The sequence below is a fragment of the Clarias gariepinus genome, chromosome 19 (genome assembly GCF_024256425.1).
Source record: "Clarias gariepinus isolate MV-2021 ecotype Netherlands chromosome 19, CGAR_prim_01v2, whole genome shotgun sequence".
Taxonomy (NCBI): domain Eukaryota; kingdom Metazoa; phylum Chordata; class Actinopteri; order Siluriformes; family Clariidae; genus Clarias; species Clarias gariepinus.
This window is the reverse complement of record NC_071118.1, coordinates 3,542,254-3,558,399: the sequence shown is the minus strand read 5'-3', so window position 1 is coordinate 3,558,399 and position 16,146 is coordinate 3,542,254. Positions and strand designations below refer to the sequence as shown.

Below are 16,146 nucleotides of genomic sequence, written 5' to 3'. Positions count from 1 at the left end.
TTCTTAACGAGAAATCATGCTGGAATGTCATAAATGTAACTTTAAATGTGAACTGTTTGGAGAACTGGTGGAGTGGAGTGTCAATGACATTTCTTCCCCAATCTAAGGTCACAAAATGTAAACACCCCAAAATAATGTAATATCTACAGTGTACTGGTACAATCCTGTTTCCAATCTGGGCGACGTGCGGGTATAATCATGAATATTTATAGGAAGTCATACTGTATCTCTTTAGATAATCTTGATGGTTTAAATTCCTATAATCACAGATATGTGCTAACAAGATTAAACATCCTGTTATTGTTTCTGCCATTTTCATGTTCTTTCAGCCTCTTCCTGCAACATCTTTCATCATAATTTCACTGCTTTCAAGTCCTCCTTATACGTTCCTGTGTAGGAGATTGGTGGTGTGGTGTTTACCATGTGGCGTTTCCAAGTGGTTTCCTTTTGAAAATTGGAGGTTGTAAAATCTGAGTCCTTGACATTGTGCTGCTGTTTGAGTCACTTTATAATAGTCAAATATCATGTAAAGTACATAAAGCAGTGTATTTTAACAAAACAATGGCATGGAGTAATATCTCCGGTTCTGACGTCAGTTCCTTGGGCTTGAGGTTTTCGTGCCAGCCAAGCAGGCTTACTACATGATTAAAGAACTAGACAAACTGCTTCAACAAGTGGATTACAGTTTGTTTTTGTCATTTTAATCAGGACATCTAGATTTCTAATGAAATATAATCTAGCGTGCTTCCGATATTGGGGGAAATGTTGAAGCCTGCAGTCACACTACTCCTTTTTGCATAAGCTTGAAGACAACTGACTTAGAAGATAAAATATACATGGATTAAGCATACGGTTGTAATCTGTGGCAAGGATTGTTTGTCCCAAGGAAGTATAATGATGCAGCCTGTTTTATGTGGCAATAGCCTTCCTGTCAGGCTGAATTAGTTTAGACACTTTCCTTTAACGTCTCTCATCATCAAGATGTTTTTTTTTTTCACTTATCTTGAGTGAAGATGCAACTTCTTTGTTGTTTTTTGTTTTCTTACTAATCTTTTTTTTTTAACTCATAGGACATTGTGAGGTTATTTAATATAATGTGAACTTTTTCATGTCTCTATGCTCGTATACAACTCCCTCATTGTGCTTCCTGATTCCTTATATGGGAACACTTTCAATAGCCTGTGTTCAGACGAATATACATACTGTACAAACAACTGGTGTTCGCAACTGGTTATTCTTTGAAACAGATACTTAAACTGCCGTTATCAAACATATTACACTCAAAATCGCTCTTGCATGTATTTTGTATATTGCTTATCCTGTGCACAGGGGACTCAGGGCACAAGGCAGGGTACACCGTGGACAGGATGGCAATCCATCGCAGGGCACGAGCAATTTAGAAATGCTAATTACACCAAGTACATGGAGATCCGAGATGGTATTCGAACTACGCCACCATGCCGCCATGATTTAAAACCACTAAGGGGACATTTTGAAACAATCAAGGGTGAAAAGAAGAGAACACTTCAACATTAAAATCGTAATATCTATATCTTGGCACTTTTGTCCACTGGCCTATGTGCTGGCATTTCGTATTTCTTTGTGATTGCGAACACTGATTAAAAGTCATAGACCTTCCTAATCTTGTATTACTGCAGACAGTTCTTAAGCCACTCACAGAAGAACAGATAACTTATCCGGTTATTATTCTGCACTTGATGTTCTACCTTTTTCCTGCTCGAAATCTCAATTGGGAACGGTCAAAATTATCACTTTAATCTGAGATGCCCACTGTACTTAGAACATTGTGTTGCAGTTTGAGTTCACTTACTTCATAATTATGATATTTCAAATGGGACGTGATGGACAGAGACAGCTTGGGTGGTTTTAGAAACTAATCAGCAACCATGTGTAACCGGAATAAAAATAAGTTGGTCCACAAAGGATGGCGAGGATATTTTAAAGGCAGGAAGTCTAAAAGTTTATTTAATGTGTGTTTATAAGGAATAAAGCTCCCTAGAAGCATCATAACAACCCAACAGCACTATGTTGATGTAATTTTCGCAGGCTGGTGATTTAAGGGGCCCCCCCCCATGGAGGATAGATATCCAGAACAAGATCAAGGACAGCGGAGTCAGCTTTTGTGTTTAGAACATCTTGATTTTCTGTGACATTATCAAGTGTGCTTCCAATTAAGCTGGAATGAGAGCCTACAGCCATACCAACCCTCTTTGTAAATAAGACCAAGGACCCCTGGCTTAAAAACTTTTAATACATCACAATGATGTACGATGTTGTGCAACAACAGATTGAAGCATTGTTAGGCATTTTAAAGAGCAAATAAGAAACAAGATACAATGTAATTGCATAGGCAAGATCGCTCAAAGAAGATTATCGAGAGTTAGTTAAAAAAACATCTGGAAGAAAAAGAAAAAATTATATTGCATTTTCTAGCCATAGATATAGACTTATTCTTTTTTTATGTATAACTTATTATCATGTATACCAGAAGGCTGACAGTACAGTATGTTACAGCAAGTTTGTTTGGGAGTTTGAATTCCACAGTGAACATTAAGTGCTTCGTCAAACTGAGATTAATGTTGTTGGGAGTTCTGCTGAGCAACTCAAAGCTTTACCCGAAGTCAAGCAGGTGGTGTCCGTTTCTCACTGTCCCAAGGCCAACTTTTAACACACAAACTGACATAAACGTTTCGCTGGAATGTTATCTAGGTCGTTCTACAAACTGTGTCAGGGCCAGTGCTGTATGTTACAAGGATTGGTTTTTGAAAGCGTAACCAAAAATATATTCACTCAATCGTTACTTTTAATGGCATAAGTTACAGGAAGCAAACAGAGAGCAAAAGTGAAACGTGTAAGCTTAAATATCCAGCGAAATCTTTTCTCTGGGAAAATTTCCAAATTGCAAACAGATGGACTTAAATATGTAATGGTCTGAAAGTGAAAGCCAAAAGTTTGTCTAAACGGGAACCATGTCATGTTAACAGACCCCAAAAGACCCTTCTATGATCCAAATCATTGTTTTGTAACTTAATATACATATAGTATACAGTATATAGAGTATATATGCACTGCATATATACTGTATATATACGGTATATAAAAAGTGTACATATACTTCATTTATACATGTTTATGTACAGTATTCCCAGTAGATGGAACTATGATTATGTAAAAGCCTGGGTAGATGTTTGATAAGATTCTTTGGTATTACTCAACAGAGCTATCTTCAGCCAAAAGTATGTTCTTACTTTTCCGTGTCTGGAAACAGTAGCACAAATGCATCTATTTTGCATTATGTTTTAATTTAGTTGTTTTTTATTTTCCCCAGCATCACCAACTTGAGTGAAAAGTGAGTGAATTTTAAAATATTTTCTTTGTCATAATATGGTTCAGAAGTTATTACTGTTTGGTTTGTCCCACTTATGTTTTAGCAATAGTGTGTTGGATCAAACGAATCAGTGTCTGAACACATCTAAAAACATGCCAACTACATCCATCAAATGGGAATTTGGCCCAAATTGTAATGACATTGTATCCAAATACATACAGTTTAATATGGAGTTGGTTCCCCTTTTGCAGCTCTTCCAAAACATTTTGAATTGTTTCTGTGGGAATCCGTGCTCATTCAGTCTGTGGAGCATTTATAAGGCCAAGCCCTGATGTTAAACAAGGAGGCCTGGCTCACAATCTCTGTTTCCGTTCATCCCAAAGGTGCTCGATTGGGTTGAGTTCAGGGGCTCTGTGTTCGGGCTAGTCAAGTTCTTTCTCACTGAACTCATCAAACCATGTCTTTATAGTCCTTGCTTTGTGCATTGGGGCAGAGTCATGTTGGAATAGAAAGGGTCCTGGTGTGCTGAAGCATTAAGATTGCCCTTTATTAGAGATAAGGGGACTGATTGAAATAATTTAATTTAATATTGAACAGGTTTGGCCAAATACCTTTGTCCATATAGTGCAATTTAATGGAACAGATAACCAGGAAGTTAACAAAAACAACATTACAAATGTGCTACAAAAAAAAAAAATTGAGATCTTGACTTTCAATGCAATGCTTCTACAAGATTTCACTCACTTATCTTCTATACCGCTTTATCCTGTATTCGGGGTTGTGGGGGCCTATGCCAATCCATTGCAGGGCACACACACATACTCAATCACACACTACAGGCAATTTGGGAACGCCAATCAACCTAACCTACAAGTCTTTGGACGGTGAGAGGACACCGGAGTACCCAGAGGAAACCCACCAAGCACGGGGAGAACATGCAAACTCTGCCCAGGAATCAAACTCGGACCCTGGAGGTTCAAGGCAACAGTGCTAACCACTACACCACCGTGCCGCCTCTTTTCAAATTATTTCTGGTTAATTTCTAGAATTTCAAGGTTTTTCTCCCATTCCATGTTGTATATTTAGCATACAAGGGGTTTTCAAGTCAAAATGGGAGTTTTAATTGTGCAGAATAACGGAACACACCCCTGAGAGTAAAAACTCCCTTTATTTCTCTATATAATCCCCTGCTACACTAATACTAGTCCTTGGAGAGTATCAAAGTTTTCTCAGTATGCCAGAGGCATTATCAGACTGCCTGCTTCACATCTGTCAAATATAAATCTCCCAGGAACTCCTTTAATTGACCAAATATGTGGAAATGACTTGGAGCGAGGTCTGGGTTGTACGAAGGACGTGGTAGTACCTCCAAGTCGAGTTCCTGTTATCCAAGTGGTGTTGGTACATAAATGTGTACCAGTACCATTGTGTGTACAGTTCCCATATACAGATGTGTCTATTCTGCAAGTCAGCGACAAGTTATCCGTTGATTTTTAAGGATCAGGCATTATTGCAGTACAATGCTCTGCTTCCAACTTTGTGGAAACAGTTTGGCAAAGACCCTTTTCTATTCCAACATGAGTGTCCCAGTGCACAAAGCAGTGTTAGAAAATATCACTAAATACTTGTTCAAGTTCAGCCTTCATTTGTCACATAGAGATTCCTGCACAGTGAAATTCTGCATGGTTCGCATATTTCAGTAGGCTGGGGTCAGAGCACAGGGACAGGCCTTAACACCCTGAGCCGCCAACCCACCAATCTGAATGATTGCACTCAAGTTAATACATGTGAGTGAAGCAGCTCTAAAGACCTCCAAGTGATAACTGAACAATGCACAATTCAGAGACATGTCAAAAAAAGCCTTCTGCACACTTGACCCCGATCCATTTCCTTTTGCCAATCCTATTGTGAAATGGCACTCATAAGAAAACACAGTGCTTCCTGTTTAAGGCCAAATGTGCATGTTTTCTTTGACAAGAACAACTTGGATGTGATTAACACTGGTGTGAAATAGAATCCTCCAAAAAACATGCATGAGCTTAGAGCACTCCTGGTCTAATAACATAGTTTTTCTTATATAAAGTCCACAGCTACAGAAGGGGCTACCCTTTAAAAAAAAGACCTTTTTGATTCATTTATTTTGGAATTAAACATGCACTGGATTATTTTTAATGTAGATCACAACAACATGTTTTTTGTTGTCGGGAAGAAAGTCAAGGGTTGAATGTGCATTTTTTAAATAATCCTAAAAAAAAAATCCTTTAAAAGTGATAACTTATTGTCTGGCATCTGTGGTTTAGATTTTAGTTACCAGCCTTTATTCAAACAGAGGACAAAATACCCCTATCAAACATGTATCTTGAAAGAATCCAGCAAATCTGCAGGATGTGAGTCGGGAAAGCTGCATGTTGCAGTAAGTCAACAAGGTCTCAGAGGAGCAAGTAAAGAAAAGAAAAAAAACCCAGAACTTCCTTTTGCCAAAAACATTATGTACTGCATGTCCCTCTGGTGCCTGGACAAGATTCTACTTTTACAGCTTTATAAACAACCTTTCCTTGATTAAACTCTAAAAGAGTGATTGTTCTTTAAAATGTACTGATAACTAAAGTCAAAAAGGTTTTTTATATATATATATAAATATAAAAGTCATGGATGTCTTTGCATTAATTCCATTTTTTGGAAATCTCACACAGCTGTATGCCTGAAACCCATCATCTGGTGACACCTGCTGGTCATAAGGCTTTAACACCAATGGGTTTAAGCGCTGAAGCATTTCCCATCTTCCCCTACCCTTTCTAAAATAATATCTTCACTGTTCATTTCCAGTACACAGACTTATTCTGGTTTATTTTTACATAACCGGGATGCGAAACTAGCAATTTCTTGCTCTGCAGAAAGCAAATAACATACCATTTATATAACGTAATGCACAGCACGGTTCCTAGCATGTTCCTGGGACTTTCCTGGACTTTTTTTTCTATTTGAGGAAGTTCAATTCAAAGTCTACTGTTTCAGTTTGATTGGATATCACCGGAACTTTATCTGTTACGATCTTACATATGAGGAAAATTTAACAGAACTCCAGTGAGAGAAATTCACAATAAGCCCATGTGCCAATACTCAGTGATTCAGCAAGCATTTCTTTGTAAATCTGGACGTGCATTTGATGTCACCAGCACGTCAATAGCTTCTGGCTTACGCAGATTAATGGTGAAAATAGTACAAGCACTTGGAATTCACATGATACAGTTATCCTTTATAAGAACCAAATTACCAGCACCCATAAAACAACCCAAAGTGTTGATTCACCACTATAGCTTCTGCTTAACATGAGGAATGTTCCTTATTTGTAGTCCTTTTTTATGCCAAATGTGCTGAGGGTGAACAAACGTGTGTCATCTAACCACAAAACGTGTTCGGTTGGTTCCATGGACACATGATAAGCCTGGTGTTTATAAAAAGGGTTTTTTTTTCACACAGCTCATCTGAGTAACTTGTTGTGGTAATGTCTATTTGAAAAAATCTGGACTTAACTAAGCACATAGTCTTCCAATGAATAATTACTGACTAATATGGTTCAGCCATCAACCATACCAGACATGGTTTTTAACCAAAACTGATGGAGGGAAAAGTCAAAAGACATATCCTGTAGTTGTGGCACAGATGTTACTTTTGGATGTTTAAGCAGAGTTAAATTTATATCCTGCATCAAGAGAAGAAAACAACTGAGAAGATTACTAAAATTGGGTTAAGAACAACAAAACTATTAAAACCTGGAAGAACAGTGGGGAACTAATCCCTTAGAGGAAGAAATGCAATCGAACAAACATCCTGAATGAGCGTGATGGGAGATCACTTAACACGATTAGTGAAATCACATGTTAAAAAACAAAACAAAAAAACTAAAGTAGAACTCACAAGTAAGAGCATTTCCACATGAGAACTTTAGGAACTGGGACTTAACTAAACAGCTGTGTAGTCTTCAGAAAAACACATCATTCCAGCTTGAAGAAAGAAAAAAAAAAGATTCAGATTGCTATTAAGCATAAAGAATGGTCTTCTTTAAAGCCTGTGGGGTCAGTGTTATGATCTGAGAGTGCTTCTGTTAATCAGGTCTACCTTCAGCAAAAAAATGAGGTTGGCTGACAACCTGAATGTACTGAATGACCAGGTTTGTCCACCACTGGATTTGATGGCGCAGACATACTCCAAGATGACGCGGCTCAAATTGTGAAAGGGCCTCGGAGGGAATAAGACATCATTATTTTCACACATGGATTGGCCACCACTGAGTCCAGGCCTTAACTACGTTGACGTTTTTTGGGATGTGCTGGAGAAGACGTTATGCAGCTAATCATACAATGTGTGTGGGTGTGTGTGTATAAAGTATATATACAGTAATTGGATTTCTCTTGAAGGGTTTGAAGTTGACTGTTAATGTACTTACCTTATTTTTAGTTTAGGTGTTAAAGAAGCATTCTATGAAAGTCTCTTTCAAACCTGGAACGGCTCCACTTGCGCTTTTCTCTTCTAGATCTGCAGGCCTGTTATAAATTTTCCAAAGGGAAAAATGTCCAGAGGTATCTAACTGAAACCTTTCCCAGAACAAACACACTTCCAGGCCTGCCTGGAAAAGCACATGCTGATTTGTCACAACTGTGGTTTACTTTGTTTTCTGGCCTAAAAACCCAACCGGCGAATGACACGTTATCAAAGCGGAAATTTTTTTTTCCTTAAATTGTTTTTTTTTTGTGAAATCTCTTATTTATGAATGAGTTGCTGTTCAATTTTTGAGATCATGGAATTTTTTTTTATATTGTTGTTACATAAATGATGGGCGAGACAGCAATGGTAGTCTGTTTTCATTTAGGGTTAGTTTTTGTTAATTCTTGTAGCCAAATATACTTAATGCTCTTGCAAGTAGTAGAGAAAACACTACTCTACTACTTGCAAGAGCATTGAAAACGCAAAAAAAAATCACGCAGAAAAAGCACGGTGCACAACAAAACCACTGAGTGCAGGATTTTACCTTTTCTGCATGATTTTTGCACCATGTAGTAAAACACACACACTCATAAACACAACCAAAGAACATAATACCAATATACCAATAAGATGTTTTGTAATTTTTTTTTATTTATCTTACTATACAAATTCAGATTATTTCTGCTGGTAAATATACAAACACAATGGCCAACTGATAAAAAGAAGTCATGCATGCCTTACATTTAACTGACAATAATTAGCAAAGTACTTAAATACAGAATCCAAATACTTTCTATTAAGAAGCTACTATTTAAATGCACTGTTCATCTGACATGTTTGAAATCTCTTGCAAAGATGTCTGGTGATCCATGAGCATTAAAGTATTCTGCAGTTTTATGCACATATGGCTGTTACAAATAAACACATAAAACCTAGAACACAAATCCACTCATCAAGATCATCTGAAGATTGAACTTTTTTGGACGTTGTGCATATCCGTAGCTTTGGCATTGATGATAAAGACATTGTGAAGTAATCGGATTGTATCTCTGTTTCTTGAATAAGCTTTACATATTAACCTGTGGCTATTCATGCACTGTGGACAGGTTAAAAAATAGATGTGCGCACTAGTATTTTTTTGGGGAGCTTTGAAGGAGTTCAATCGTAAGCCTGATGTTAGTATAGAAGCCTGCAGCTCTGTAGTACACTGACATATATCATTACCAATCTGTGCGCATGCATGTATGCCGTTTTCATGCGCTCGCCAGGTCACGTGGGTTGAGTACCTTTCCGATGAACAGGAGCGCGCCTGATAGCTCATCACGAACCAAGAAGATGAAGGGGCGGTTCACATGGTAAGAAAGCCCCAGTGATTGACCATTTTGAGCCGAGGCGGTGCTGGGGTACTGGCTGCCCTCTGGGGCTGTCTCCATGGCAACCTTGTGACGGACTGTGGTCAGCTTCACCGGCTGAGATGTGATTTTGGTAAGTTCTGGGTCATTGACCCAATCGGACAACCCTAGGAAAAGGGAAAGATAAAGAGAAGAATGATAGCTGATCATTCAGAGTCCTACAGTCGCATATTTGGTACACAGTTACATAAGTAGCAATCAAATTGGTGAACAAAAAACTCATCTCAACATGAAAACCAAATTCAAAACAACATTTAACTAAAAAAAGAGAAAAAAAAAAGAAAATTGTCTTACCTATGTCAGAGAGCGGACCCAAGAGCTCGGTGCTGTATCCCAGTTTGAGTACTGGTAGTGTGAGTTGAACCTGTACTGGGTGGAGAGTGTTAGCCAGGTCTTGCACAAACTCGGCTGTCAGCGCTTCCTCGATCAGAGTCAAGTTCTTAGTTACATCATCCGGCAGGAAAAAGTACATGCTTACTCCATCCTCCATGGGGATTTGTGCTATCTAGGGTGGAAAAATGGGACAGACAAACAGTCAGTGTATTAACAAAGATTCTTTAAAGGTTTGGTATGGTGGTACAATAAAGGCATGCATCAAGACTCTTCTCTGTTCTGGGACAGCGGTTGTGGGACAGATATTACTTTAGATAAAGACCTTATACTTTCTGAAGTACTTCAGACGAAAAATACTTTCTGGAGAAATGGGGCTGTGTGTTTCTGTATCTCATCCAACAGATGTTTTAACTTAATGGTATTCTCAGACTTAATAAATCAGTATAAAGGAATATCAATTGATTGAGGATTAAAAGCTTTTCCATGAGTCACTTTTGGTACAATTTCAATGTAAATGTTAACAGCGATGGCTCACTCATTAGTTTCAACTTACAGTATGTTGTTATTAATGGCACCCTGCCCCCAACAAAATCTACACTGATGAGCTGCTGCTGTGAAATGGAAAATGTAGCTATTTCTACAAGAAGTACCACTTATTGTAATGTAATCGTATGTCAAAAAGCCTGTTATTTACAAAGTGTTGCTCACATTCTACTCTTTAAGTGTGCGTTTTCACTCTAATTTTATTCTAAGGAAAATAATACAATTTAGGCTTGAACATGGTTTCTATGAGCTCTTGAATAAATGAAATCAAACTAGCAGGGCACTTGGTAAACGGCATGTCAGTCAAGTTTGCTTATTAGAATATAAATCCATGCGTCAACGTGTTTTGGTAAATTCAGTTGCATTCATAATAGACATTTTACCTTAATTATTGATTTTATAGTGATGTTTTTTTTTTACCGTGCAAGCAAGGTCTGAGTCGATGCCCATCGTTACTGGGTAATGATCCTGTTTCATCATGGAAATGGTAGCTGGAGACTGTCCATCCAACTGGAACTCCTCCTTCTTATCAGCCTGGCTGAACCTGGTCTTCCATTTTCCTACAATGAAATCGCATTTGGATTTTACTAATTATACCACTTTTTATATTTCATCTATTAAATACACTGCTTGAGTCAAAAAGAAAAGAAAAAGTCACACACTAATATTTAATTGATCTGCCTTCAGCTTTGATTATGTCGTGCATGATCAACCTTATGGAACGTCACAATTATTCCCCTTCAAAGTTATATTCATTTTTTGCCTGAGATCTTAAATTGATGATCAGAGAATTAAAGCATCATCTATACCACTTTATCCTGTATACAGGATCACAGGGGTCTGGTGCACCCATGACATCCAAATGACTTTCAATGGGTTTAAGGCAAACACTAATGGCAGAGATTCCTCATGCTCCTAGAACCACTATTCACAATCTGAATCCTGGAATATGTCCATGCAATCAGGAAAATAAAACTCAATAGATGTGACCTGTTGAAGCAACCCCAGATCATAACACTGCCTGTATTTCTTCCTGATAATTCAGCACTACCGTTCCAGGTTTTAAAAAGTATTAGACACTGCCACATAAAGGGCACTTTTATAGAGTAAAAGTAAGCCAGCTCAAATGATAAAATAAGCTGCGGCGCCTTATTAATTGTGCCTGGGGGAATAATGTGTATCGGTTTCAGCTCCAGCTTTCACGAGAAGAAGGTGACGCACATGGTCATCTGACCCTGATATAAAGTGGGCCCGGGAAACAGCTCGGAGAGGGAGTATGGAGATACAGTGCGCTGTTTACATTGTTGTTGATACGGAGTGCAACAACAAGGCTGAGGCTGTTCTTTGCGGGATTTCTTATTCATCCGGAAAATCACTGACTGGACTGCTTCGACACAGTACTCACGCTCCTACAGCAGCCTCCCGGTTTTATTCCATCATTTCCGGTAAGACTGATTTATCTGTCTCACACACTCTTACAATAACCTGGACTTTGGATAGTCTACACACTTACACAGCTTTTAATTTTATATATTTTGTAAATATTGTTTTCTTTGTTGGTTTTGGTACACTTTTTTGTTTAGTTTTTGTATAATACACTTTTGGTCATGGCCTTGTCGTTCTGGGTTTTAAAAAACTCCGCCACGAAGATAAAGATCTCTCCTTTTAGTGTAACTCCAGTTAACATTATTTTATCTGAGCGTTACAAGTTCTTAATCCAATTTCTGAAATTCCCAGTACTTGCCATAGTTTTCTTTTTGCCTCATTCAGGCCAATACTGCTCCCCTTCTGAAACACACTAACACCTTCTCCATGACCACAGGATACATCTTTGACATGGTTGTTTAAGAACTGAGAAGCTGCTCATTGCATCAGTTAAGCTTAAAAGAATAAGTATTGTTTCCAGGTGAAACATATTATTCACTAAGAGAATTCTCCCACAAGAGGCCAGTAAGTATTTGCTTATTCATCCAGATTCACTTTTTTTTGGCCAGGCAGTGTATTTTTTTATGGATAATGTAACATAAAAGAAACCATTAAATATAAAATAGCTTTCATGAATATTACCAAAGAAAATAACATTTGACTTGCATATTAAGTCAAATGTCAAGGAAAAGTTATTCACAAAAAACACACATGGGCCACTGACCTTTAAAATAGGCTGCTCCCACAGGTACCACTGAAGGATTACGTGGAAGAGCAGCTCCAAGAACACGGTCCACTTTTCCCCCTGTGTGCTGTTTGAACCAATCATTAATAGGCTTGATCTCCCGAGGCCCACCCATGAGAATTTGGGGACGTTCCCCATACTGTTTCTGTACACTATTGAGGTATTCCAAGTTAGGGCGGAGTCCTTAAGAGAAAGATAAAAACGGAGTGTAGATACATATACATGTGATTTAACAAACAAAAAACAACAACTAAAATTTCCTCTAGAATCGGACAACTGTCAAATTTATGCTTGAGTACACTCACTCTTCCCCATGAGAAGGCGCTCTGCAGAGTTGAAGCCCTTGGCGGGGGCGCGGAGGTAAGCCAGGAGGTCTTTGAGAGTGTCGTGAAGCTGCGGGTCATTCAGGTTGTGGTAGCGCAGGACACGGTTCAGCTGCCTCACTGTGCGCTCAGATGCTCCTGAAACAGCAAAGAAACCATTAAGTGTTAACAAAGAGGGTGTATATGAGAATCTTTAATTCCCTGGTCATACATTATACACATTATAGTGTTTTATATACTTTTTTTGTTGTTATACCCATCCAGGCATTAGCTAAATGCATGGTTCGGATAATACATGACTGATAATTCTTCAATTTGATTAGTAAATGGTAGTCTAGCGCCGGACTGGGTCACCCAATCATATCTACTGGGGCCAGTATGCATTCCAGGAGGTTTGCATTCCAGCCAAGCAGTAGAATAATTCGAATTTCCATTATTTCCTATGGGAAATTTTGCTTTGGTTTATGAGTGTTTTGGAATACGAGCCCGCTTCCGGAACGAATTATGCTCGTAATCCAAGGTTCCACTCTATACGTATCCCAATCATATATTGCATGGTATTTTGGGTGCTCCCGCCGGAGCATGGCCACAGCGAACCATCTAATCCACACCACTTACATTTTATACATGCTGGCACTGCATCCAGAGGGTGGGGTTTGGGCATTGGCTGGGAATCAAACCTGGGCCTTCTGTATGGCAGGTGAGAAACTTACCACTGAGCCACCAATGCCCACATCCCAATCATATATTATACTCAAAAAATTATTCACGCCTTAAGGTGTTGGACTACAGACCAGGAGGTCCCTAGGGTCAGTTACAATCAAGCATTGAGCTGACAACCTGGCCCTGTAAGTAACTGCCACAGAAATGGCAGATGTATATCCTTTGTCCAATGTGCTGGGCGACACATAGAAAGAACCTTCCATCTACATATGACTGTGCTTCCTTCCCAATGTGTGAATGGTTAAGTCTTACAACCTGTAGGATTTTAAAGGAATAGTAACATTTTACCACCTTAAATGTAAACATAAATAAACTGAAAAATTATTCCTTTACAGTAAATAAATAGAATTTATTGAAATTAATCGAGATTAAAAAATTCTATTCTGGAGTCAGTGTGGCGATACAAGAATTGTCACACAAAAGAATAATGAAACATAACTGAATAAACGTTAGGCGGCACGGTGATGTAGTGGTTAGCACTGTCACCTTGCACCTCTAGGGTCCAGGTTCGATTCCCGTCTCTGTGTGCATGGAGTTTGCACGTTCTCCCCGTGCTTGGTGGGATTTTTCTGGGTACTCCGGTTTCCTCCCACAGTCCAAAGACATGTAGGTTAGGCTAATAAGTGTTTTCAAATTGCGCTTAGTGTGTGAACGAGCATGTGTGTGTGCCCTGCAACGGATTGGCACCCTGTATAGAGTGTACCCTGCCTTGTGCCCTAAGTCTCCTGGGATAGGCTCAAGGTCCCTACGACCCTGAATATAGGATAAAGTGGTATAGACAGTGAGAGAGTAAATCAAAGTTTTCCCCTATCTTTATGGCTTATGCTGTGTCAATTGGAAGGAAATGCTATCCGCCTTCTTCCACATCCATGAGCTCACAGATTTCCATGAATGACTAATGTCATTTTAATTGATAGGGAAAGAAATGGAGTAATGCTATATCTTCCATCCAGTCAGCATGCCGAATTTGCTCCTCTGGCTCCTGACCATGAATAGCTTGCCGGCAATAATAGTTAATTAAACATATCTTTCCTTTTAAGGATGAGATTAAATAAAAAATCTGAAGATCTTACATGATACTAAACAACTAATTACTTTCTGCTGTCTCCAAAAAAAAGCTAGAAAGTTGCTGCAAGGCTTACCCATGGAGAGTTGTGTAAAGACAGCTGAGATGCTCATGGGTGACAGGAGGATGCTGGCCGCAGGGTCACGGGCAGTCAGCGCCCGAAACAGATTGTAACCAAAGTCTGAGGTTGCAGCACCAAGTTTAGTGCGAGGTGTAGTGAAGAGGTCGACCACCTCATCCTCAGCTCCACCTTCCTCGGTGTCAGACTGAAAGACAAATAAGGTTATAGAAAGGTGTGGTGGAGAAAAGAGTGAGCTATGAAGATCTAAGAAAGAGGGGACCTACCTGTTGAGCAAGGGAAAGAGAGAGAAGACCCAATAAGCATGGCAGAAAGATGATCTTCATCATTATGAAAGATATGAAGAAATGCTACACAAAAAAAACACAAAAATTAAACACATTTGTGAAATGACATTTGTGAAAGTGAACACATTGTTCAGAGTTTAAGTCAATCCACAGCAAGCAGTTGGCTTAAGAGATGCACAAGATCCATCCACGGTATCTTGCTGGGTCCTGACCCCTGGCTTCAGGTGGAGTCTGTATTTCTAATCATTTGTTGCAATTTTACTTGGGCAACCTTTTCATTTGGGCAACTTGACCAGTGTTCATTTAACGGACACTAACTAGTGTGTGTGTGTGCACGTCTAAAAAACCCTTAGGTTTGGAAATCGATGAAAAAAACATCCACTCTGCCAATCTTGCAATAGCTTTGATCATTTATTTAGGACTAAAGTCAAAAGGGTGCCTCTGCAAGAATTTCCAACTCACACATGCTCACACGCACACACACGGTCTTTCAATGCTCTTGTTTCAGCAGCACATCTGTTTGTCGTTAAAGTTGGCTAAGAATTTTCTACGGGGAGAATGATGAATATCCATCACAGAAACAGAAGCCAGATCCCACTCTCCCCATCTTAACCCATCCAACCTAGCCTTGTCCTCTACCACGACCGCAAAAACTCCACTGAGAGGAGCTATTCTTGCACCCACTCTTATTAAAGTGTCACTCAACTTTATGCAGTCTGACTGGAAACATACATTATTTTTTCTTTTGATCTTTTTGCCAAAGGAATGAAAGCAAGATCAGAGAAGGTAAAACAGATACAGTTATTATGGGGGAGTTTGATTATAGCTTTGATTATAGCAAAATTGTTAGAAAAGGGCATGTATTACTGTATGTGGCTGAAAAAAAAATAAACATGCGATAAAAGCACATTTAAGACTTAGATCCATTTTCTAAATCAGTGCTCACACTGTGTGCAAGTTTTTACTTTTCCTGCATTAATAAAGAGACTCCATGCCATAATAATAATAAGAAAACTTTATATGCAAAAATTAACTTATCTTAAATTTAACTTTATTTAAAAAAACAAACAAGTATTTATATCAATTCTGAAAAATTTTATATGTTTATAAATAAGGAAAAAGAAAAGAACAACAACAACAGCTTGCATGGATGGAAACATGAAAGGACCTGGACTTCATTCATAACTCAGACTGAAACAAAAACTGTTCCACATCAAATGTCATAAAAACATGAAGCACTGTATATTTTGCAAAGGAAACAGTTTATTAACATTGATTTACTGACCTTTTTGCCCGCTGTATCGCAGTGTTTCTGCCTGCTTCAGGAGCCGCCGCTGTCCTCCTCGCTGCAGCCCTGTCGCGATTCACTGAAAAAG

General features: G+C 38.8%; 1 protein-coding gene across 1 annotated transcript; it reads right to left on the bottom strand.

Annotated features, from left to right (window-relative positions):
* Nucleotides 1-8,465: 8,465 nt before the first annotated feature.
* Nucleotides 8,466-16,146, bottom strand: serpinf1 (serpin peptidase inhibitor, clade F (alpha-2 antiplasmin, pigment epithelium derived factor), member 1). The gene is made up of 8 exons (XM_053477895.1): nt 16,056-16,146; nt 14,750-14,833; nt 14,481-14,670; nt 12,598-12,753; nt 12,272-12,475; nt 10,543-10,682; nt 9,541-9,751; nt 8,466-9,353 (listed from the first exon to the last, which is right to left on the bottom strand). The coding sequence occupies exons 2-8, from the start codon at nt 14,810-14,812 to the stop codon at nt 9,088-9,090; spliced, it is 1,230 nt and encodes a 409-aa protein (XP_053333870.1). The 5' UTR covers nt 14,813-14,833; nt 16,056-16,146; the 3' UTR covers nt 8,466-9,087.